This window comes from Rhinopithecus roxellana, chromosome 14 (genome assembly GCF_007565055.1).
Source record: "Rhinopithecus roxellana isolate Shanxi Qingling chromosome 14, ASM756505v1, whole genome shotgun sequence".
Lineage (NCBI taxonomy): Eukaryota > Metazoa > Chordata > Mammalia > Primates > Cercopithecidae > Rhinopithecus > Rhinopithecus roxellana.
In genome coordinates this window covers 89,926,137-89,951,327 of record NC_044562.1, presented here as the reverse complement: position 1 = coordinate 89,951,327, position 25,191 = coordinate 89,926,137, and the positions used below count along the sequence as shown (strand labels likewise).

Genomic DNA, 25,191 nt, shown 5'->3' with positions numbered 1-25,191 from the left:
AAGTGGGAGAATCACTTGAGCCCAGGAGTTCCAGACCAGCCTGGGCAACATAGGGAAACCCTAGTCTCTACCAATATTAATAATAATAATACTTCTTAAGGGGATTATAGTTGATTGTCAGTTTTCTTAAATTTTTTTTTAATTCAAAAGAAGCACCTACTTCAAAATCATAAATGTGGTACAAAAACGATTTCAAAACTGAAACTCTTTAATGTGTTTTTTTCTTTTTTAATAGCCCCCAACAATGGTAATCAAGACATGTCAGCCTGGTTCAATCTATTTGCAGACTTGGATCCACTTTCAAACCCAGATGCTATTGGACACTCAGATGATGAACTCCTTAATGCTTGACTGAAGTTATAATGTCACTTCAGTGGCCTTGAGACATCAATTTTGCAACGCATTTCCTTTGTGGAAAGGAGTTTATATTGTAACCCACACACAAAAGCATGGTGTTTGTGAATATAACACCTGTCAGCCAACTTTAGACAGATGGTAAAGACCACATTTGAATAAGTTAAGTACATCTTTCATATCTTGGATTTGCAGCTGTTGGTAATATGTGGAAAATATTAGAAACTTCTATGTGGAAAATATTAGAAAACTACGGAGTCTGCAATATTTAGATACTGAAACTTATGTCAAAATAACAGCTAGGAGTAATTCTGTCAATATGGAGTTGAGCTTATTTCTTTGGAAACCCTTTTAAGTTGCCTTGCTGGCTGTGAGAATTTTATATGTGGATAAAAAAAGATAGCATGTAAATTGGGTTGTGGTTTGGGGTCAGTTTTTAAATAAAATAGTAACAAGGAGGATTTTCTGTTTTTGAAAACAGCATTAGAACCAGACCAGCTTTGTTTTGGGTTAGAGAGATAGAATAAGATTTGAGAACTTAGTTTGCTTTAATGAAATCACAGAGAAACTTGATACTTGCTTTTCTTCATTTGGAGGCTAAAATATAATGTTTTTTCATTCATACAAAATAATGGACACTCTCTAATTCCATTATTAAATCTTGAAGGGGAAATAGCAGGATAATTAATTTGCTAAGCCCATTCTCTGTAGAAACAGAAAATCTTCCCATCTCCTAAACCTCAGAATGCACAGTAATACTTAAGGCTTGTACAAGTGTCTTCAGACCCACTTTTTCATACACTTGCGATATAGTATTATGCAGTATTTATATTATTCCTGAAAATAAAATGAGGGGGAGAATATTCCCAAGCAACTGGCAATAGTATTCCTGATATACCTAGAAATTTCTATCTGAATGAGGAGACACTTATGAACACCTTATCCTTACATATATTTGCATACTTACCCCATATTTTGTGACATAATTTAACCCAGAATACTTTCTGGCAGACATACAGAAAGCTCTGTGTGATCAATAAGGGAGTGTCTCATTTTTCTACTTCCCTCTTTTTGTGGGTGACATCATCTGAGGCTCTATTTGATTACTAAGCAAAATCTGTTACCCCTACAGGGTTTAGAACCTAAGTATTAGAGAGGAAGGCTATTTAATGGAAGTTAATGTAAGCTGATAAAAACATAGCTACTGTACACACACATCAATCACTCAATTTCCTGTCCTTTTTTCTTGCCCACCCTTTAATTTTGAAGCAATTTCCCAAGTGTTTTGCATCCACTCCATTGCATTTCCATAAGAAGACATTTTGAATAAGTTATTCACAGTAGTTTTCATGTGCTCTTAGTTCTATTCTAAACAGGCTTATTTAGAAGAGGATTGCTTGTAATGTTTGTCATGGTACATAGAAAACACTGGACCAGAGTAGGTAAAATGCAGTCCACGTCCCGTCCATAGCCATCTATAATAGTAACTGCCCACAAGCTCTCCGGAAAACTACTACAATGGCCAAGTACAGTATAGGCTGGAAAGACCTTATCAGAAACACTGACTCAGAAAAAAGGTATGAAGTCTTTCCATAAAATATTTTCACAATATTACTGCTATTTCTTTAAATTTTAATGAGCCATTACTTACCTCTTCAGAAGCATTTTTTTAAGTCTTCCTTTATACTCAGTGAAATTTCCCAGAATGCAATACTGTCATTGTTCTGCCAAGTTCCAATCACCAAGATCATGATTATGAATCCCTATCTGAATTCTGTACCCATGGTGACTCTGGTGCTCTCAACTTTTGAGTGCCTCAAAAAATGCTAAATCTTTGGGCACGGTGGCTCACGCCTGTAATCCCAGCACTTTGGGAGGCCAAGGCAGGTGGAACACTTGAGGTCATGAGTTTGAGACCCAGCCTAGCCAACATGGTGAAACCCTGTCTCTACTAAAAATACAAAAATTAGCCAGGTGTGGTGGTGCATGCCTGTAATCCCAGCTACTCGGGAGGCTGAGGCAGAAGAATTGCTTGAACCCAGGAGACGGAGGTTGCAGTGAGGCGAGATTGCACCACTGCACTCCAGCCTGGGTGACAGAGCGAGACTCCATCTCAAAAAAAAAAAAAAGCTAACTTTATGTCTTGAGAGTTTGTACCATTTTTCTTTGTAGTAGTCACCTTGCTAATGCATTAGTTCTGAGATATTTATCTCTCTCATGTGTGTGCAGGGAAGTCCCTGTTATCTGATACAGATACTTTAACGAGCAGACAAAGCAGAAGCCCAAAGCCCATACTAGGAACACCCTAAATTTTCCAAAAGCAAAGGTTCTCCCGAAATGGAGACATACCAGGGACTGTTATTACTCAGTTACTAGTTTCTATAACATTTCTTCTTTCAACAGAGTATATCTTTCCCTTTTAACCCAGAGCAACATTAACTTCCTTAGCAAGTCCAGTTCTAACTTCCAACAAGTCCAACCACTATTTTTGAAGAGCATATCAATAACTTTATTACGATGAAGGCAACCACATTTGTATTTTCTCAAGATTCGTTATTTGAAGCTCAGCAGTTTTTATGGTCAAAAAGAAATTTTGCTCTATTAAACCAATATTGCTAATATAAAAAGCCACCAACACTGAAGAAAGGAGGGAAAGGACGGGAAAAGCACAGAACAGAGAATGACTGGTTGCTTTTTGTCTCGATCTAGATAATCCATTCAATAAGAAGTAAATTAATTATCCTTAACTAATGGTAGGCTGAGAACAACCCTCAAAATAGGTATTTTGTTATGTTAAATGGGGAGAAATATCTATACTTTATTTTATACTGGATAAGAATATGTTTAAGTCTAAAGATGAGCTAAACTTTGCCTACTATGTCTACAACCATTTTTTAGGAGAGGCAGGAATATCAGAGCATAATAAGATCAGATTGGTGTAATTTTGTATGTTTTTGAAATCCTTCATTAATTGTAGAACCTTGATAGGATTAGAAACAAACTGTATTTCAACGAACAGGTTTCAGTATTTGCACACTGAAAAAGTGTTTTGTATTTCAACTATAAATATTTCACGTATCTGTATAGACCATCTAGAAATGTAGAGGTCTTACAGCATTAGAACGAAGGAAGTTTAAACGTGCTCCATCTATTTTTCTGAGCCTCTTTTAATAAAGATTGCAAGATGACATAAAACAAAAGTTTGTTTCCTGAAATGTTTAATACAATTATTGTTTTCCTATTCAAAAACTTGGGTTTTACCTCAAGATCATAGTATTGGGAAAGTACATTGAGTTGATATGGACATGGGAGAATGAAAATAAAACCAGGGCAATTAATATCCTTGTGAGGCCGGGCGCGGTGGCTCACGCCTATGTAATCCCAGCACTTTGGGAGGCCAAGACAGGCAGATCACTTGAAGTCAGAAGTTTGAGACCACCCTGGTCAACATGGTGAAACCCTGTCTCTATTAAACATATAAAAATTAGCCAGGCGTGGTGGCAGATGCCTGTAATCCCAGCTACCTGGGAGGCTGAGGCAGGAGAATTGCTTGAACCGGGGAGGTGGAGGTTGCAGTGAGCCGAGATCAGGCCATGCAGTCCAGCCTGGGTTACAGAGTGAGACCCCATCTCAAAAAAAAAAAAAAAAAAAAAAAAGAAAAGAAAAGAAAAGAAAATCCTTGTGAGATGAATTCCTTCTGATTTATATCATATAGAAAGGGACTATGTAAGATATAGGAAATAATATAATGTACGTTATTTGTATAAATACTTTCAGTAACAAAAACTATCAAAGCAAAAATCTGAGCCTAGACACAAACAATTAAATATAAGCCATAGTATGTAACCTGACTTACTTACTGAAGGCAGGAATAAAAAGAAGAGAATTAATTCAGTTATTTTTGTCTTCCATAGCATTGGCAGGGCCCTGCATTTCTCTACCTTGAGCAATGAAGCAGTCCCAGAATTTTGGAATATAGAAATCAGGAAGGAAAAACGAACTTTTAAAATATGAATTCAGTAGAACTGAAAGTAATGCATTTCATGCAACAGTAAAGTGTTTAAACATGGCAAAGAAAACTATGGGACAGATGAGAAGAAAAATGGTTGGTCAGGATGGGTCACATCCAGAAGACCAACATAAACTATTTTCCATCTTTTTCTGTACCATTTAAAAGACTACTGAAGAGTTCAAAACAAACTGTCCTTGGCATTTAAAGTCAAGACATGGTTCCTCACTCAGTGGTGTAAATCAACCACTCATTGGCCAAAGAGTAAATACAAAAAGGAGATGAAGTTCTGACTGGTGTCGTGGGTGAGATTTTACAGTGTATGTTTTTACATTTGTAGTGTAGGTTTTAAACTTCCGGTTTTCTTGCTGCCTCAGCATCTCCACAAACAGGCTGTGGGTACCTGGCCCAGTGTGATATGGGTGGACCCCACCCCAAGTTTCCCTTGCTACCTTGCCCATGACCTAGTAACATTTAAACGCACCAGTGAAGTTCTCACTTTTTCTCGTGTGCTTCTCCCTGACCCAAAGGCTCCTGCCCATGTCTTAGGCCTCTCCACTCCTCACCTGCTTGGCTGAGCCCCCTCCCATGTGACCCCCTCTCAGCATGCAGTGACTGTCTTTCTAGGACCTGTGAGTATATTACAACATTTTTTTCTGTGTCTCTCCTGTGATATCTCTTGTGGCTAAACCTCACTGACCATAACCTAAAAAAACATGAAAGAAAAAGTTGTTTCTTTTTTCCCATTTTAAAGTAATATCTTCTAGAAGAAAAAAATCAGCCACAGCACTACCATCTAGGAATAACCACTACTAACATATTTTTGGTTATTTTTTTTGTAGTGCCTTCAAGCACACATTTGAATTGTGATCCAGATGATTTTACTGTCCCCTCTCTCTTAAATGGGCATACCAAGTCACAGAGATTTAAAAACCAATTACAGGCCGGGCACGGTGGCTCACGCCTGTAATCCCAGCACTTTGGGAGGCTGAGGCAGGCAGATCACCTGAGGTTGAGAGTTCGAGACCAGCCTGGCCAGCATGGTGCTACCCCGTCTCTACTAAAAATACAAAATACAAAAATTAGCCAGGCGTGGTGGCAGGTACCTGTAATCTCAGCTACTGGGGAGGCTGAGGCAGGAGAATTGCTTGAACCCAGGAGGTGGAGCTTGCAGTAAGCTGAGATTGCCTACTGCACTTCAGCCTGGGCAACAGAGCGAAACTCTTGTCTCAAAACAAAAAAAATACAAAAACAAAAAAACCCAACTATGTAAGTCTTTACCTCAAAAAAGCCAGGTGAATTAAAAAATCCACCAGAAATGTGACTGTAACAGTTTTTGCCTCTCTAAAAGATATGCTCCCCAAATTAAAGAGTATTTCTTTTTATTTTTTGCAGCTATAGCAACATTAAAAACCAAAGAGTTTGAGAATGTCTGTCACCAATGTGCTTGATCAGGAGCTGGTAACTAACCAGCTCGTTTCTTTTGGCCCTCTGAACTACGCTGCCAGCAGCTGTAGCAATGAAGAGGATCACAAAGAACAAGGCAGTGTGGCCCAATGTCACATAATCTGCAGTGACTCCAACATCTTTATTTTATTAGTGTCACTGGCGCAAGCAAAATAGCAGTAAGACTTTGTGATTAACTCTGAATTCCAGAGTCAGACTTGGTTCAAAGCCAGTCTCTGAAATTTCCCAGATGTGTGACCATGGAAAAGTTAACCTAATTCCTATTTTGTTATCTGTATGATAGTAAAAATAGCAGTACCTAGCTTCAAAGGGTTATTATAAAGATTAGGGTAAAAGTAATATGTAAAGTGTCTGATATTTGGTAAGCTATCAATAGGCATTATCAATTTTTATTACAATTTCAGTTTATCTTTGATGATTTTAAACTTTACAAGCTAAAATGAATTTTATGAGAACACTTTCCATGACCAAAAACCACTGGCTCCCCCATGGAATGAATAAACTTACCTGACAAAATATGAAGGCAGATAAATGTTCGCTTACAGTTTCATGTCTTCATGTTTTCTAAGTGATAGCACTATTGTCAGCATTTCCTTAATCACACAAATAAAACAGGTTCACAAAGGTGACTTCTTGGCCCAAGATCCCATGAACATTAAGCATCAGAGCCAGAACTAGCACCCAAATTGTGGCCCTAAATCTAGGACTTTCTCTGTTTCTCCTCTCAATTATCCCAACGATCTAAAAAATAGTTATTTAAGATACAGAATTGAGACAAATGGTTATACTCCTGGTTTTTAACTATCACAGCCTCCAAGATAGTCTTCTATAAAACAATGATTCAGCAGGACTAATCCACACTACTGCATAAAATCAAAGTTAGAATATATGGAAATAAATTCTCAGTTTGAGGATGATGCAAAATGATGAAAGAGAATTATTCTGGTTTTTGGTTTGTTTTTATAAAACCTAGAAATTTTGGAGCTACGTATTAAAGGGAAGTAGAAACAATGTCTTGAAGACTCCAGTCTCATTTCTGCATTAAGATACCAGACAAACCTAAAAGCTGTAGATACAGCAATATTCTTCAGATTGTTTTAATACAACCTTCAGTAAGAAATACTTTTTATACGACAAGCAAGGACATATGTATATACCTCTAACAAAAGTTTTACGCGTGAAAAATATTCTCCTTATGTATGAATATACTTACGTTTTCTGTTCTGTTTCATTTTTTTTAAAAGTTGGTTGAACCCATTTAGTTCATTTCAAGACCCAAACAGTTGGGAAAACACTGAATCAAAGAGCTACAAAGGCTATTGGCATTATCATACTAAAATATATTTTAAAAGCACACCTAATCTTAGCAAAGGAAAAAAACCAGTTTCTGTTACACATTAGCAGGGAAAGTGCTACGAAGAAGAGACTACAAGGACTGTACTTCACATATTTGCTCTCCTCAACCTCTTTAAAGGTGGGGGTGGGGGAACACTGAGAAAGAAAGGGAGAAAACTTTATGTGCCAGTTTTAGAATTCTCTTTGCATTTGATACTATGTTAAATTACTGTAAATAGATTAGCTATCCTCAAACTCTGGTTAACTTTTTTGCTCAGAAATAATATTTCAAAAATTTTAACAAGTTAGGTACAATGGCTCACACCTATAATCCCAGCACTTTGGGAGGCAGAGGTGGATCACTTGAGGCCAGGAGTTCGAGACCAGCCTAAGCAATGTGGCAAGACCTTGTCTCTATGAAAAAAAAAATTAAATAATTTTATATAAAAATTAGCCAGGCATGGTGGCACATACCTGTGGTCCCAACCACCTGGGAGGCTGAGGCAGCAGGATCCCTTGAGCCCAGCACTTTGAGAGGCAGAGATGGGAGGATCACTTGAGGCCAGGAGTTTGAGACCCGCCTAGGCAATGTGGTAAGACCTTGTCTCTACGAAAATAAATAAATAAAATAAATTTATATAAAAATTAGCCAGGCGTGGTGGCAAAATTACTGTGACTTATGTCACTTAAAATGTGTCCCTACTTTCTAAGTTATTACAGTGTAGCCTTCTGACCAGCTCTGTTGTGTGGATACAGACAAAACCCCCAAAACTCAACAACTGTCCCCTGAAACTGAACGACTGTCTTGCATATATAAGACACTGTCACAAAGAAAGAATATGGCTGAATTACCAAGAATTAACAAAACAAAAAAACTCCTCTTTATGTACTTTATAATGAATTTAGGTAACTGCCCCAGCTAAGTTACCTCTAACAAAACTGTGAAGCAGTGAATTCCTCACACATGGGTATCTCTCTGTGCTGCTTAGATGTCAATGTGTGCCTAGCACTTACCCCAAAGAGCAGGTACCTTCAGTTCTAGGGCAAGTGAGGGGTAGCAAGGAACCTGCTGCTGAACACAAACACATTTTTCTATTAGTTTGAGAAAAACAATGTACCACTTAAAAGCTAAATAACCAGTCCAAAAAGAAATGTAATTGAATTTGGACAGTATTCATAAAAATTCACAGAAAAAAACTCAAGAAGAACAGACTTTATTTTTAACATAAAAGGTCTATTTTCTTGTGAGGCAGCAACAAGTGTTCAGGTACAGGGAATACATAAGTACAGCGTAACAATACCGATTACCATTGGAAATGCTGTTTTTTGAGAGAATTGTTAGAATAACAAAATGTTTTAAATTGTGTTTTAAAAAGAGTTACACAGTTCCCACAGAGACAAAAAATGGACGGTTAAAAAATTCTATTCTTCAACAAGACTGTATAAACAAAATGCTGTTCAGGGCTGCTCTGCTGATCAATTTGGTCAGAGTAAAACTTAAAGTGCGGAGTTAAGCATTCTTAGCTTTATTTTGCAAATTCAGCACTTCACTCATCTGGTTTTGAGACATCAAAATCCAAGCACTAAGGAATGAATCTTAAGTTTACAATAGTAAAGTAAATGCAGTACTGGCAAATTTTATTTTCCTTCACAAAAGAAAATCTTTATAACCCAGTTCTAGTCTTGGACATAGTGAAAGCTATAAATTCTGCCTTTTTTTACACTTTCTTTCAGTGAAAGCCAACCACTGAAAGTGGAGAAAAAGGACTTTCATGTTGTGAAATATTCCACAGTTAGCAAGAGCACCTTCTAAAAGACTGATTTGGACTGTGGTCATAAGTATGAAGTATAAGAAATATAAAACAAATTGAATAATCTAGTTGAAAAATAATCTTGACATCCATGCTCACCACGTGTAACCAAAGAGGCAAACCCGGTATTTTTAAAACACAGTTGCTTACAAAAGCCATGACAAGTAATAGACTCAGTCATGATCAGAAACAGTAAATTTATATAATTTTTATCATCACAAAGAAGAAATTGTTTAAAGATTTAAAAAAACCTAAGATTGACAAAGTGAATAACCAAATAGCTCCTTTCTCTGAAAGACACATGCTACCCATTTCTTTTAATGCAATGGAAGTAAATTTTTATAAAATTAAAAAAGTTTAAATTATTCCCATTGAAGCTATTCTATTTACCTTCTGTACAGTTTTCTACAGAATAACAATAATTATGGAGTGTAATTTTAGAAACCAACATTATGCATTCTATTGAGAGTGTCACATTTCACTGGAAAGCTGAAGACCCATTTAAAAAAAAAAAAAAATCAACCACCAGGGAACTAAGGGTTAAATAAAACAGCTGAATAAACCTATGGTTAATGTTTTTTCAAGACTGTGATAAAGCTTACATGCTTAAAAATTAGCCCTTTGGCACTGGCAGTTAGAGTTGTTTTGTACCTTGTACCTTTTTTTCAAATCTCAAGCTCTGTTTCTCCCAAACCCCAGGGATCTGTCTGGTTGCCGTACAATTCATTTACCTGCAAATTCACATTCTCCTTACAACCAAACATTAGACTAGAAGTTCTATTTATAAGACTGTAAATAATTGTGAAACTTGTTCTTCCATTCCAATTTTAAGTTACTTTAGATTAAGGATATATGAAACTCCACAGAAAGATATGAATTAGACAAATATGCACAACAGAGCAAAAGGGAAAACCTCTACAGAGTGACATTCTAGTTCTAAAATGCCATTGTGACTAGCAAGGATGGAGATGGAAGAGGAACAGAAGTGCAAGGCCAGGAACACAGATTTAACAGAATTCAAGTCATCAAAAAACCAAGGGTTCTTTTTAAATAAATTGTTTTTAACTTCCTCTATACCCCCATTCTGATTCAGTTGTACCTTTTCTTCTGAACTTCTGATACAGCAGACACTCAGTGGTGATACAGTCAAGTTATAATGCATAACAAAGAAGGCAAAATATCAAGGCTCTCAGTGAGAAAGTGTAGACCCCCTAATAACTGAGCTTTTAATGACTGAGAAGCCATAACATACTAGTTCCAAATAAATTAGTTTTGGATTGAGAAACTACCAAAGTTCATCAATCCTACCATCTAAAACCTGACAGATTTATTCAAATGTTTGAATTTATCTGATTTACCTCAATACATCTCGATTTTAAACTCAACAGGGCTTATTTTAAATTACTTAGATGTTTTAAAGGTACATGAGTATAAGAAGTCCTTTCTGAAGATTTATTGCTACCACTAGGTTTTCCTTGATAGAATATGCCTGGGTAAGCTGACATATTAACCTTCTAAACTGTATCCTTTTTATAAGGATTTAAAAACTTTTTTCTGCCTATAATATGTATAGGAACAGTAAATTACTGTATTATAAAGTAGTATATGAAGATATGAAAAGGATGCTTTTATTCAATACTGTTTGCTGAAACTCACTTTTAAAAAGAGCTACTCCTGGCCGGTCATGGTGGCTCACAGCTGTAATCCCAGCACTTTGGGAGGCTGAGACGAGCAGATCACCTGAGGCTGGGAGTTCGAGACCAGCCTGACCAACATGGTGAAACCCCATCTCTACTAAAAATACAAAATTAGCTGGGTGTGGTGGCACATGCCTGTAATCCCAGCTACTTGGGAGGCTAAGGCAGGAGAATTGCTTGAACCTGGGAGACAGAGATTGCAGTGAGCCGAGATCATGCCATTGCACTCCAGCCTGGGCAACAAGCGAAACTCCATCTCAAAAAAAAAAAAAGCTGCTCCTTAATCTCACTACCATATATCCAGAAATCAAATACTGATACCATGTGTTACTGGCAGTGATTTATATCAGGATGAGTCCAAATCAAAAACTGTATGGAGTTTTCAAAGGCGCTTACCATTCATACTCAAGTTCTTCTTGTCTATTTTCCCCACTATGTGGATTGTTAGGGGGTAAATTAGCAAAATCTGTAGGCAACAAATCTCAGGGCCAACCACCACCAGAAAGAAAATGTCAGTCACAGGATTCTGCGGCTACAGTTCGGATCACTATCCACCGGATTACACTCCTGGCAAACTACTAGCCCGACCAAATCCACAAGACAACAACATCACAAGGGCAAAGGAGGAAATCCATGCGCAGCCCTTTCAGGATCTCTTTGGGGCTATGATGCAGTGATGATTAAAGGTAGAATGACAGCTGTGGTCAAGGAAGGAGAGCGTGTGATATTATATATATACCACAGAAAACCAAAGGGGCTCCTTACTCTTAGCTAGCAATCAACACTGGATAGTTTCCTTTTGGCTCACTGACTTTTAAATCAAGTTCCAATATGGGTGAAAACATTAAAGCACTTGTCTTCGGACTACAATTTTTCTGACCACATGGTGAAATGTGTACAGGAGTAGTGAAGAAACAGCAGTTATACAAATATTTCACCCAAAGCACAAACTTTTGACATCAAAAAACATAAATCACATAATGTACGAATATTGCTTTTTATCTCTTTTTATATATACTTGTTCAATGCATTTACCTATCAATCCTTGTTTGGGAGAAGAACATAGTCATGAGATTAAGATTGCTGGGAAAACGTCAGCAATCCCTTTGGTCCCAAAGCTGAAAACAGCTGAGAAAAGCACACATCTAGAAAGGGAACAAGAAACAGAGGCCACCAAAGAAACTTTTGAACATCCTGTTTGCTACGTTTCAGAAAATGTAACATTGGTATATTATAAAATAGTCATTTTCATAGAAAAGATGGTTCTTGCAGCATCAGTCACATCTCCCTTTAGGAATCATGTTGGCAAGGATCGGGGTGTGTGTGTGTGTATGTGTTTTAAATAAGTCTAATTCGAAAACAAAAATGTAATATTGTCTCTCCAAAGGTAAAGAATGAGACCTTTCTTGTTGCAATCAGTGCTTTGATAAAAAGCAGGCTAAGCACTGAGGGTTGGCGTTCACAAGTCAGGCAGAGCCATCATGGGGGATCCTTTCTTCCAGAAGCCTCACCGTCACATGTCACTGGAGAGCTGGAGCACATCACAGCTGGCCAGAAGCACACGATGCCATCAGAGTCCAGTGATCTGAGGAGGTTTCCAATTTCCCAGAACAACAGCCACTTTGCACTGTGACCTATCCTTCAGCTTCCTCAATTGGTTCTGGTGGTGGGAGTAGAGAAGCTGATGGCATGACTGTACTTGTTCCTCGAGAGACTCGGTCTTGCTCTGTGTTTGTAGACAGGGAGGCCACAGCAATAGGCTGCAGCAGAGTGGTTGCCATGCCAGTGGTGACTGTCAGGCTGTGGCCAGAGCCCTTGAGTGTAAGATCTGGGGTGGGAAGGAGTGGCTTGAGGATGCTGACGAGGCAGAAAGCAGATCCACTTTTAGGAATGAAATTCACCTTGTTTTTGTCAGGACAATAAAAGGCTGGGATTTCATGAAGCTGTTTTGGCCTAGACACAGAACAGACAACCCAATGCTTTTAAGTCACAGAACTTTAAAAAAAAAAAAAAAAAAAAAAAAAAAAAAGCTTGGAAACAAGCTCTTTTATTTTTAAAAAACAGTTAACTTACAGCACAGAAAAGGAATTTAAAACTCAAGCTCTGTCAAAAGCTTCAAACACCAAGGACCAAAGTGCTATCTGACACAGGATTCAACATATGTATCTTAGAATGCAAGAAGCCCCCATCATCAATGCTGCTTTCAGTTCCCTCGACAGCCCCGTTACCATGCAGGCAGCTCAGTCCCATGAGCACTGCATGTAATGAAGAGCTAAGACAGTCAAGGGAATAATGCATTTCCTACAGCAAAAGAAAATCTAGATGTTTAAAGACATGTATGCCTTTATGTATGGTATATTCCACGGCCATGATTTTTCCCCAGGTCTATAGTATACTGGAAGGAGGCAGCAAGGAAATCAAAGATATTGTATATCCATCTTTTGCTAAGTTCCACCATTGCATGACTAAAACTATGGTAGGCATGGCTTTTCTCTTCAAGTGCTTGTAAAAATCTCTTTGATGGAAACAATTCTTCGAATTAACCATGATAGTTTTCTGAGCAATATAATGTAAATGTGAAATCAAAGTAAAAACTCCTTTGCTTTGAAAGTTTTTTATTAAAGCCAAATTCTTCCCTTTTCCTAGGTTCTCCTGAAAACCCAAATTGTTGAAAAAGATATTGTTATTAATGGTATTTCATGAATATTAAAAGTATTAAAAAACTACATTGTTAAAGTAACACGGAAATGCCAAAAAACTAATGTGGGAGAACCTAAATAAATCAAGACCTAGGTTGATTCTCATATCTTCCAATGACATTAAAAATCTAAATCAGCCAGCCGTGTTGGTTCACACCTGTAATTCCCCAACTTTGGGAGTCTGAGCGGGGAGGCTTACTTGAACCCAGGAGTTCCAGACCATCCTGGGCAACATAGTGAGACCTCATCTTTATAAAAACCTTTAAAAACAATAATCTAGTGTGGTGACCTGCACCTGTAGCCCCAGCTACTTGGGAGGCTGAGATGGGAGGATAGCTTGACCCTGGGAGGTGGAGGTTGTAGTGAGCCATAATTGGGCCACTGCACTCCAGCCTGGGCAGCAGAGCAAGACCCTGTCTCAAAAAAACAAAAACCAAAAAAACAAAAAAAATCTAAAGCAGTTCAATAAAAATGCAAGTGTGCACTAAATTCTGAGGATACAAAGTTGAAACAATCCACAAGGAGGAGATGGACTAAATTTATAGTTCTTGTGGAGTGAGGAGTGATGGGGACAGAGCTGTGTTTCAACATAACTAGCTTCCTTTATAATCTTGGGTATATGATGCATTTAAAACATTATTCAGGCCGGGCGCGGTGGCTCAAGCCTGTAATCCCAGCACTTTGGGAGGCCGAGACGGGTGGATCACGAGGTCAGGAGATCGAGACCATCCTGGTCTACACGGTGAAACCCCGTCTCTACTAAAAAAAATACAAAAAACTAGCCGGGCGAGATGGCGGGCGCCTGTAGTCCCAGCTACTCGGGAGGCTGAGGCAGGAGAATGGCGTAAACCCGGGAGGCGGAGCTTGCAGTGAGCCGAGATCGCGCCACTGCACTCCAGCCTGGGCGACAGAGCTAGACTCCGTCTCAAAAAAAAAAAAAAAAAAAAAAAAAAAAAAAAAAAAAATTATTCAGAGAAGGGATCCACAAGCTTTACCAGACAGACTGCCAAAGTTGTCCACCGCACAGAAGAGGTTAAGACCTCCACAAGATAATCTAACAGGCATGATAACAAAGGTTTATAAAAAAGTTGATAAGTCGCACAAGGGGGTGGATAACCTGTGGCCTGTAGGAAGAGGGAGGGTTTGGTAGTAACCCCCAAGCTGGGTTTTGAAGAATGAGTAAACAGCAGATGGGGAGTGGACACCAAAAAGATGTGTGTTCCAAGTAGACAATGATTAGGTGGGCAGATTTTATTAACAGTGAATACTATGGAGAGCTTTGGCAAACAACAATTAAGAACAAAGAAAAATACATCATGTAAGTTATGTTCAACTTGGGCACTATTCTTTGCTGAATAGTTGAGTACTTTTAGTGCCACAAGTATATCTGGGTATATTACTGATAAGAACAACACACACCCTTCTATTTTTATTGTCTGAGAGCATCATTTTCAATACACTGAACTTGAGGAAGTTGAGGTTATGTTTCCATAATGAAATAATGCCTTAAATTCTCCTTTGAAGACAGAATTACCAAAGTTAACTTTCATTCTTGTAAAATGAAAAATTTCTTGTAGAAAATGAAAAGGCAAGTTAATTTTAACACTTCCATCCAAATGAGGCCTAAAAATTTTCATTAACTTATTTGTTTGAGGTTTTCTTAAAAATGACTTAAGATGGCCAGGCGCGGTGGCTCACACCTGTAATCCCAGCACCTTGGGAGGTCAAGGCAGGAAGACAATGAGGTCAGGAGATCGAGACCATCCTGGCTAACACAGTGAAACCCCGTCTCTACTAAAAATATAAAAAATTAGCCAGGCGTGGTGGCGGGCGCCTGTAGTCCCAGCTACTCAGGAGGCTGAGGCAGGAGAATGGCATGAACCCAGGAGGCGGAGCTTGCAGGGAGCCGAGATCATGCCACTGCACTCCAGCCTGGACAACAGAGAGAGACTCTGTCTCAAAAAAAAAAAAAAAAAAAAAAAAAAAAAAAAAAAAAAAAAAAAAGACTTAAGATTTGTGGCTGCTAATAGGTCTCTGGGATGAAACTTTACATTTCTGAAGTATAAGCTTCCTGATTTAGATAAAGTTTTTGATCTGGAATTGTTTTTTTAATGACAGGAATCTAAAAAACCATTAAACTTCCTTGCAGATTTCATGAAAACAGACTTACGATATACCTCACACAAAACAATGTAAACAGTAATAATTTGTCTAACTGATCAGATCAAGAAACAACATTAACACCAATATAACATAAAGCACCAAAAAAACTCTCCTTGTGCCTTCTTCCTGTCATTACCCCAGTCCACCAAGAAGAATCACTTTCCTAACCTCTGTGGCTTCTAAGAGTGCATTATCCAAGAAAAACATGACCCACCACAGGATATGTGACCTACACGTATGGTAGTAGAAGCTGCAAATACTAACGTTACTTCAAAGCATTCTTCAACTTACAAACCATACACAGAAAGAAAATAAAATCTCACGCTATTTACAAATTTTTTCTTTTCCTTGAGCAGTTATTCCAAAAGGCTTGTGTCTCAAAGTAGATATAACTAAAAAATGCCTCCATATTGCAAAGAAGCCATAATGTGTAAGAATCTAAGGATTTCATTGGCTGGGATCAGGAAAGAGTATATTCAACTTCATTAAAAAGGACTAAGTGCAGATGACATGGCTATGGTATGTGCTGTTACCAAAAAGATTATAGAGACAGAAGTACAAAATCTGGTTTTGTCCTTTTTGGGCCCAAATCCAACCACCTATTTTCTTTCAGGTAAACAGATACATTTCTAGAAATCAGAGATCACTCCTTACCCCATCCCGACCCCCCAGTTCAGGTCAGAGTTAGTATTTTAAAGCAAAAGTAAGACTTAGTGAGAAAAGTATTCTTAAAAGAATGGCTAAAGGTAAAATATTGTGTCGGGACCGGCAATCCACCTTTGCTTTAATGGCAGTGTGCACAGTGGTTATTGCTCTGATTTTGACATATCTAGGACAAAAAGAGACTAATTTTTTAAAAAGACTTTGAGTAACTTCTTTTACTGACAAAAGGTTAAAATTACTTCTTAGATATCCACTCTTAGTTACTACTGCTAATTTGTCTTTGGAACATAATTAAAATATTAATAGTGTATTTGTGTTACACAGTCTTTCTACCAGTAAAATGTATAATAAACATTACATTAAAAAAAAAAAAAGAATAGGTTTACCTTCTACTAACAGATCAATGTGCCATAAAACATGTACTATGACTGGGTGCGGTGGCTTATGCCACCAACCCAACAAATATTTAAAGTCATTTCTTAAAAACAATCAAAATGTTTTGGAGTCAATCAACCAAATCTCTACATTTAGCACTTGGGCAAATCCTAAGGGCCAATGAGTAAATCAAAGAGCTCAACTCAGGCTGGACACAGTGGCTCATGCCTATAATCCCAGCACTTTAGGAGGTCAAGGAAGGTGGATGACTTGAGCCCAGGAGTTCAAGACCAGCCTGGGCACATGCCAAAACCCCATCTCTAGAAAAACTAGCTGGGTGTGGTGGCGGATGCCTGTAGTCTCAGCTAATTGGGAGGCTGAGGTGAGAGGATTGCCTGGGCCCGGGGAGGTCAAGGCTGCAGTGGGCTGTTGACTGCAACACTGCACTCCAGCCTGGGTGACAAAGAACCTGTCTCAGCAGGGTTGGCGGTGGAGCAGGGCAGGCACAACTCCAAAAAAGTACATTTGGGCCAACAGATTTTTACCTAATAGAATAAGCCCATTTCTGCTTTCCAGTTCCAAAATAGTGGTAAAGAAGCACATGGTTCCCAGTCCCTGCCACAGAAAACCAAAAACAAATATGTATTACTGAGATTATTACTAGCAACATCGAAGAACTCAAATATGAAGACACAGTTCCTGGGGCCACAGAGAAGTAAAAAAACTGAGAGTCAGATTTCCACATCTGTGACAACCCTACCCTCATTCTGCCCAGCACAATTCATGGTTTCTACACTGGAAAAAGTGAGACTGGGGTAGACAACCACCTTTCCCACAATTCTGGGTTCCCTGACAAGACACTGCCTTAACCCATGGGAAACATGGTAAACACATGAAAGGAAAAATATCCCTGAGGAAAGGCGAAGACAAAGACGGGAGGCAGAAATGCCATCCCCAGCCCTGGAAACTCTGCTGTGGAATTCGGTGAAAGGAGATGCCACATCACAGTGGTTTGGCAGCACCACACAGGTTCCTTCGGCAGGAACTCCGACCTAGCTTTCCCATGCTGCTGAGAGCACTGGGACCTCCCCGCTTCAGGAGCAGCAGCCTTTAGTTTGTTTACTAGACCCATGGTGGACCTGTGTTTAAGGCACCACCCAGAGCCAAAAAGGAGGCAGCGATCTAGCAGTGAAGAATCTGTAAGCAAATATATCTAATAAAAACCAAAACAAGCCAGACAGAGAAAACTAGAATAAATAATCCTTCAATGCAAAGACATAAACTTAAATCCACAAGAATTAACAGTAAACAGGGAACCATGACCTCCTTAAATGGACAAAGCAAAGAACCAGTGACTGATGCTAATGAGACACCAATATGTGAATTTGCTAACCAATAATTCAAAATAGCAGTTTTAAGAAAACTCAGTGATCTCCAAGATAACACAGAAAAACAATTCAGAAATTTATCAAATAAATTTAACAATGAGATTGAAACAATTTTTAAAAATCAAACAAATCTTAGAACTGAGAAATACATTTGCAGAATAAAAAATGCATTAGAGGATCTAAACAGATGAATCCGAGGAAAGAACTGGCGAGCTTGACGACAGGCTATTTGGAAATACACAGTCAGAGGAAAAAAGGGAAAAGAATGAAAAGAAACAAAGACCATCTACAAGATACAGAAAATTACCTCAAAAGACCAAATCTAGGAATTATTGTTTTTCAAGAGGGAGTCAAATGATAGCAAAGGGGTAGAAAGCTTATTCTCAGAAGTAATAACAGAAAACTTTCCAAAACCTGAGAAAGATATAAATACCCAGGTACAGGAAGGTCAGGGAACACCAAACAGCTTTGACCCAAAAACAACTACCCTAAGACATAACATAATCAAACATTCAAAGTCAAGGACAAAGAGAAGATCCTAAAAGCGCAAGAGGAAAGAAGCAAATAACATACAAAGGAGCTCCAATTTGTCTGGCAACAGACTTCTCAATGGAAACTATACAGGCCAGAAAGGAGTGGAACATGATTTTCACACTGGTGAAAACAATGACCTAATTTCTTAAGAATACTCATGAAAAAGTATAAGCCAGTATTTTCATACTGGGCAGAAAAATCATCTGAGCTACTTGATAAAGATGCAGAGGTCATGTCCTACGTCCATATTTACCCATACATTAAGTCTGGGGTAGGGTCTTGTAATCTACAGTTTCTACTAACTCCCCAGGTGATTATAATGCAGGGAGTCCATGGAACAAATCTGCTATAAAACTGGCTTAAACTCTCAGCTAGTACCACTTAAAACTTACAGGCTAATATGGTGAAAAACCTAAAATAAGCAGGTGCTAAAACAAGAGTTTCCAATTATAGTCACAGAAGCAGATAGGAGACTGGTGTTTCCTAGTAGAGAAGTTAAAGGAATTCAAAAACCAATGCTCTTTGTGTGGCTACATTATTCAGAATTCAGGTTAAAGGAAGCACTGACAAGAAAGCACATAAGAGAAACAAAAGAATGCCTTTTTTTTTTTTTTTTTTTTTTTTTTTTTTTTTTTTTTGAGACAGTCTCCCTCTGTCATCCAGGCTGGAGTGCTATGGCACGATCTTGGCTCAGTGCAATCTCCACCTCCCAGGTTCAAGCAATTCTCCTGCCTCAGCCTCCCAAGTAGCCGGGATTATTACAGGCGTGCGCCACTGCGCCCAGCTACTTTTTGTATTTTTAATAGAGATGGTGTTTCACCATGTTGGCCAGGCTGGTCTCGAACTCCGGACCTCAGTGATCCACCCACCTTGGTCTCCCAAAGTGCTGGGATTAAGGCGTGAGCCACCACACCTGGCCTAGAATGCCATATTTCAAATCACTCCAAGATGTTCATGATAAAAGACAATGACAAACTGTGTGAACTGCAGAAGGCTGGACAATCTCCATGTTGTATTTCAGGATTCGCAGTAAGAAAAAGCCAAAAACGGTGGCTTTCAGACTTGGCAACCACAGTGAAATTAGACGGCGAGGGCTAAACACTGTCATCGTATCTCCAAATAACATTCTTCAGCTAATTTGCTCAATCTCACACAAACCTCACATCCTTAGTCATCACTTATAAAGCAAGGAGTCACAGGCTGTATACTTTCTGGGCGACTTGTGAGTTTAAAATAGGAGTAGCTGACTAGAGTACCAGCCAAAAGAAGTATGTGAATATAGGAGATCACATACCAAGGGCACTAGATACTACTGTTAGTTTAAAATCCTTCTTAGGCCGGGCGCGGTGGCTCATGCCTGTAATCCCAGCACTTTGGGAGGCCAAGGTGGGTGGATCACGAGGTCAGGAGATCGAGACCATCCTGGCTAACATGGTGAAACCCCGTCTCTACTAAAAATGCAAAAAATTAGCCGGGCGTGGTGGCGGGCACCTGTAGTCCCAGCTACTTGGGAGGCTGAGGCAGGAGAATGGAGTGAACGAGGGAGGTGGAGCTTGCAGTGAGACGAGATTGCGCCACTGCACTCCAGCCCAGGCGACAGAGTGAGACTCTGTTTCAAAAAAAAAAATCCTGTTTAGATTATCTTCTTCACAGTGAGGTAGGGGTGTGTGTGTGTGTATTTTAAATGTATTTATGAGAATGGATCTTGCTATGTTGCCCAGACTGGCCTCCTTGAAAGAATGGAACCACACTAGGTGAGATTCATGGTCTATCTGGAATAAATATACTGCTAAATTCAACATGTAAACATGACTGGATACATGTCACAAATGACAACCACAGAAGACGTTTTGCAGACAACTAAGGAAATGTGAATAACAAATGGGTATTAGCTGATATTAAGCATTACTGTCAATATTCTAAGGTGTGATAATCGTACTGTGGCTACATAGCAGTACTGTGGTAACTTTTAGTAAATACTGCAAAATGTTAGCTATTATCTAATCTGGGTTGTAGATATATGAGTGATCACTATACTATTCTTTCAGCTTATTTAAAAATGCTGATAATAGGCTGGGCACAGTGGCCCATGCCTGTAATCCCAGCACTTCAGGAGGCTGAGGCAGGAGGACTGCTTGTGCCCAGGAGTTTGGGACCAGCCTGGACAACACAGAGAGACCCTGTCTCTCCAAACTTTAAAAAATTAGCCAGGCTAGGCCAGGTGCAGTCGCTCACACCTGTAATCCCAACACTTTCGTAGGCCAAGGCAGGCGGATCACGAGGTCAGGAGATCGAGACCATCCTGGCCAATGTGGTGAAACCCCGCCTCTACTAAAAATACAAAAAATTAGCCAGGCGTGGTTGTGGGTGCCTGTGGTCCCAGCTACTCTGGAAGCTGCGGCAGGAGAATGGTGTGAACCCAGGAGGCAGAGATTGCAGTGAGCCGAGATTGTGGCACTGTACTCCAGCCTGGGCGTCAGAGTGAGACTCCATCTCAAAATAATTAGCCAGGCTAGTGGCGTGCATCTGTATTCCCAGCTACTTGGGAGGTTGAGGCGGGAAGATCACTGGAGCCTAGGAGGTAGAGGTTGCAGTGTGACCTGTGACTGCATTAGTGCAGTCCAGCCTAGGTGACAGAGTGAGATCCTATCTCAAAAAAAAAGCTCATAATAGTTTTTTTTTGTGGGGTGGTGGAAGGGATACTTACGAGCATTCCTCAAAGACTTTGACCCTTTCACAGCCCTCAGGAGGTTCCCTTTTGAACATATAACTGTTGTTAGGTTTTGGTGAGGTTGCATATTTGGGCAAAGGAGAATTGTTCCCATTCTCTGCAAGAAATGACACATTAGATTACTAAAAAATACAACTACATAAATATACAGTCATACTACATTTAATTGTTCTTGGACTAGTCCACCGTGAACTACTTGAGGGCAGGAACAGTGCTTTATTCATCAAGGAGGTAATGTTTGTTAAATAAATGCATATACAAATAAAATATTTATTTCACTTCCACTTACAATTACCATAGCCTAGGCCTATATCACATAACCCTCAGTAGTGAACACTAATCTGGCTGGCTGCCTTATTTCTACTCTATACAAAACAAATGCACTTAAACACTACTTCCATTTTTCCCAGTACAAATATCTGAAATGGTTCTTCACTGGTTGCTGATTATTAATTCTTGGCCTGCGCTTCAGCATTTCTCGGTTCAATTTCTCTGTTCCTCTGGTTACAATCTTTGCTCCAGGTAGTCAGAGCCACCGGATGCCAAACATTTTTCTTTGCCTATGAATTTCCCCTTACCTAAAAGGGTAAGTTCTGTTTATTTTCCAAAAGGTCCTTCAAAGTCTGGCTCTGACTCAAGTTTTTTGAAGTCCTTCCAAATTAACCCTAACAGGAGGAACATTTCTTTACTCTGATATTATTTAGTGCTGATATCCTCAATTTACATTAACTTAAAAATTTTAATATGTTAAATGTCTGTTCTAAATTTTCAGTCTGTACCAGCTAAGCTACAAACTCCTTGCTGGCAGCAGCGCTACAGCCTAGTTTTCCTACAAAAGAAATTCACAGAGGTCAACCAGCTACTAAAATCAAATGGATAAGGACACATTTATTGAGTTTATTTACAGACTTTCTACATGTTATTGATGTAGAAGTGGAAAATATGGGAAATCAAGGGACAGATTTTATCTGACCCATGTTTTATCAGACCCAGAAGCTAGCAAGAAAAGTCCAAAAAACAACAGTTTACAACTTTCCACAGTTTAAAGTAACTTCTTCAGTGAATCTTCTGTCTTCTGCACTTGTTACAGTTTGAATGACTTAGGTGATGAGTAGCATCAGCAAGTCCTAACAGCAGAGTACTTTAGGACATTCAACACACTGTATGGAGGAGGTCGAAATAAATGACTACTGAACTGAGCTTTAGAACTCATAAACAGGCCGAGCGTGGTGGCTCACACCTGTAATCCCAGCACTCTGGGAGGCCGAGGCGGATGGATCACGAGGTCAGGAGATCGAGACCATCCTGGCTAACATGGTGAAACCCCATCTCTACTAAAAATACAAAAAAATTATCTGGGCGTGGTAGCAGACACCTGTAGGCCCAGGTACTCGGAAGGTTGAGGCAGGAGAATGTGTGAACCCGTGAGGCGTAGCTTGCAGTGAGCCAAGATCATGCCACTGCACTCCAGCCTGGGCGACAGAGCGAGACTCTGTCTCAAAAAAAAAAAAAAAAAAAATATATATATATATATGTCATTATTGCTTTCAAGTACACAATGTAACCAGGATTAGGCTAAGAAAATGCTGTCCTGACATAAATGCAAGGCTAATATTTGTTTTAAAAGGCAAAAATATTTGTAATTAACATTCAAACTGCTTCTATTTCCAGGTTATTTCTAAGGTATTTTAAGGTTATTTTTAAAAATACCCTTCAACGTTTTACATCAGGCTTGCTTTGAACACTCATCCTGCATCGATATAAATCTATTTAATCCTTGTTAAAAATGTCACAAATACAGATCCTAAAAAACACTAACTTGAAGGCTTTGTATTGATTTAAAAAGCATTAAGGTAATAAAATCATGACTATCAGGTAACAGAGACCAAAGTGCTTTTCAGAGCAAGTGCTCATCTCATTTATTCCAAAAATAATGTTTCTCACCAATAAGGAAGTTGTATTAACAAGTACAAAAAAAGAGGTACAAACTAACAAAAGCCCATAAACTTGCCCAACCAGACCATCAACTGAGTATGACAGTCAAACCTGTTTACGCTCCAAATTTAAAACCTATGCTTCGAACACATTAACTGAGTAGCCTCAAGTGGGTGGTTCTCCTAGAAAATGAATAGAATGAATGATACAACAGGCGGTGTTCCATTATCGTCTGGTAGCACATTCCTCCAGCACTGTACCTTTATCTCTGGGATCAACAAGCAGGTCATCAGCTGAGCAAGGACTCTCCTCGCTACCTTCATTGGAAATGGTGAGGAACGATGTTGGGGACACGGACTGGGAACGGCTGCTGTTGTTGCTTCCCCTGTCTGCCCCACCAGGGGTCTGTGTGTCGATGCTGCGCGTGCTGCTACTTCTCTGTACAAGGGGGGGTGGAGCACGATGGCCATCTGGAATATCTTGCGGCTGTTACAAAATTTTTAAAACATATGTATATTTATCATTAATTTCAAATCACCAGCAATGCACCCAATGTCAAACTTCACATATAGTGCCAGAGACTCACAAATCAGAAATCCCTTCCTACTTATCAGGATTTCATGTTGCATGTTAGTGACATCCCTGTCTAATCTGACTCCCCCACCGAGAGTCTCTGGTGAAGACTCTGTATTCCCAAGGCCTGGCATACAGCAGTTGGTTGTTGAATAACCAATGCTTGTTGGCCAATGCTTGTTGAATAAATGAATTATACTGCATCACTTACCGTGTGCTAAGGGTTATTTTAAAAATTATAAATCAGGGCCATGAAATCTAGGTGTAACACTAGGTCCACATTAGAGGAAAAAAGGTTATTCTCATGTGAACTAGGGACACTGATGCCACACCCTGAAAGGATTTTTTCAAGTCAACCTTCCTAAACGGGGGCAAGGTTAATCACAGAAGTGCTAATGATGGGGAGAAAATCAAGTACACACACAAAGGAAAGCCTGCGTGGGTCACTTAGCAGGGAAACCAACTCCCTGCATGCTTCCGATTCATTTACCTTTATTATATCAGGGAACCTGGACCCCATCAGGCAGCATGGAGGAGAGGGTGTGGGGAGCTGTGTTTTCTCTTAGCTAAACCAACCTTTTATTTTAAGGGAGAGGATCTTAAGCATCAATACAGTACTCAATTCCTCCTTCACTGAAGAATGGAGAGACAGTTAAATAAATATACTCTGTGACATGGTTTTTAAACCTAAACAGTAATTTTTCTGTTTTACAAAGGAACTATTCTCATGTGTTTTCTAGTTAGTAGAGAGAATAGGCAGAAGATCATTTCTTTTTTGGGGGGAGGGGGGGATGGAGTCTCGCTCTGTCGCCCAGGCTGGAGTGCAATGGTGCAATCTTGGTTCACTGCAACCTCCACTTCCCGGGTTCAAGTGATTCTCCCTGCCTCAGCCTCCCAAGTAGCTGGGATTACAGGCACGCACCGCCATGCCCAGCTAATTTTTGTATTTTTTAGTAGAGACGGGGTTTCACCATGTTGGCCAGGTGGGTCTTGAATTCCTGACCTCAGGTGATCCACCCGCCTCAACCTCCCAAAATGTTGGGATTACAGGCATGAGCCACCGTGCCTAGCCAGATCATTTCTAACTGTACTTTATGATGACATGGCCTAGCATGTCAACCAAAACCAAATAGTCACTGACATTCAAAAAAGGAGCAAGTAGATTCATGCTTAGAAAGTATTCAATGTCATGTAAACTTCTGCCCCCCATAATTAGTAAGCTAAACTTACTAACGGAGTTTAGCTTACTAATTATGTTAAATAGAGTTATAGCAAATAAGAAGTATATCACCTAATGGTGTCTAAATACAGACAAACAAAAAATAGTTTCTGTTCAGTAATCCAAATTCAAGTCAGATCAGTTGCCTCTATGACATGCAACTAAATGAAAACTTTTCATTCACTTGCCCAGGTCAAAGATTTTCAAAAGAGATAAATTTTTGTTCACTCAATGAGAA

The 25,191-nt window shown here is 39.3% G+C and overlaps 2 protein-coding genes across 4 annotated transcripts in view; one reads left to right on the top strand and one right to left on the bottom strand.

Annotated features, from left to right (window-relative positions):
- The window catches only part of ICA1L (islet cell autoantigen 1 like), a 100,164-nt gene extending 96,610 nt beyond the window's left edge, over positions 1 to 3,554 (top strand). For 2 of the 3 annotated variants that reach the window (XM_010386891.2, XM_030916759.1), the window contains one exon: positions 236 to 351. In XM_010386891.2, coding sequence (XP_010385193.1) covers positions 236 to 351 — 116 coding nt within the window. Of the gene's footprint in view, positions 1 to 235 lie in introns of all 3 variants that reach the window. The other variant, XM_030916757.1, reaches the window with a different exon arrangement.
- A 4,809-nt stretch (positions 3,555 to 8,363) lies between these two features.
- The window catches only part of FAM117B (family with sequence similarity 117 member B), a 131,650-nt gene continuing 114,822 nt past the window's right edge, over positions 8,364 to 25,191 (bottom strand). The window contains exons 6-8 of the mRNA XM_030916810.1: positions 23,422 to 23,647; positions 21,203 to 21,323; positions 8,364 to 12,626 (exon numbers count right to left, since the gene is read on the bottom strand). Of these exons, the coding sequence (XP_030772670.1) occupies positions 12,308 to 12,626; positions 21,203 to 21,323; positions 23,422 to 23,647 (666 nt within the window). The 3' untranslated portion in view covers positions 8,364 to 12,307. The remainder of the gene's footprint in view (positions 12,627 to 21,202; positions 21,324 to 23,421; positions 23,648 to 25,191) is intronic.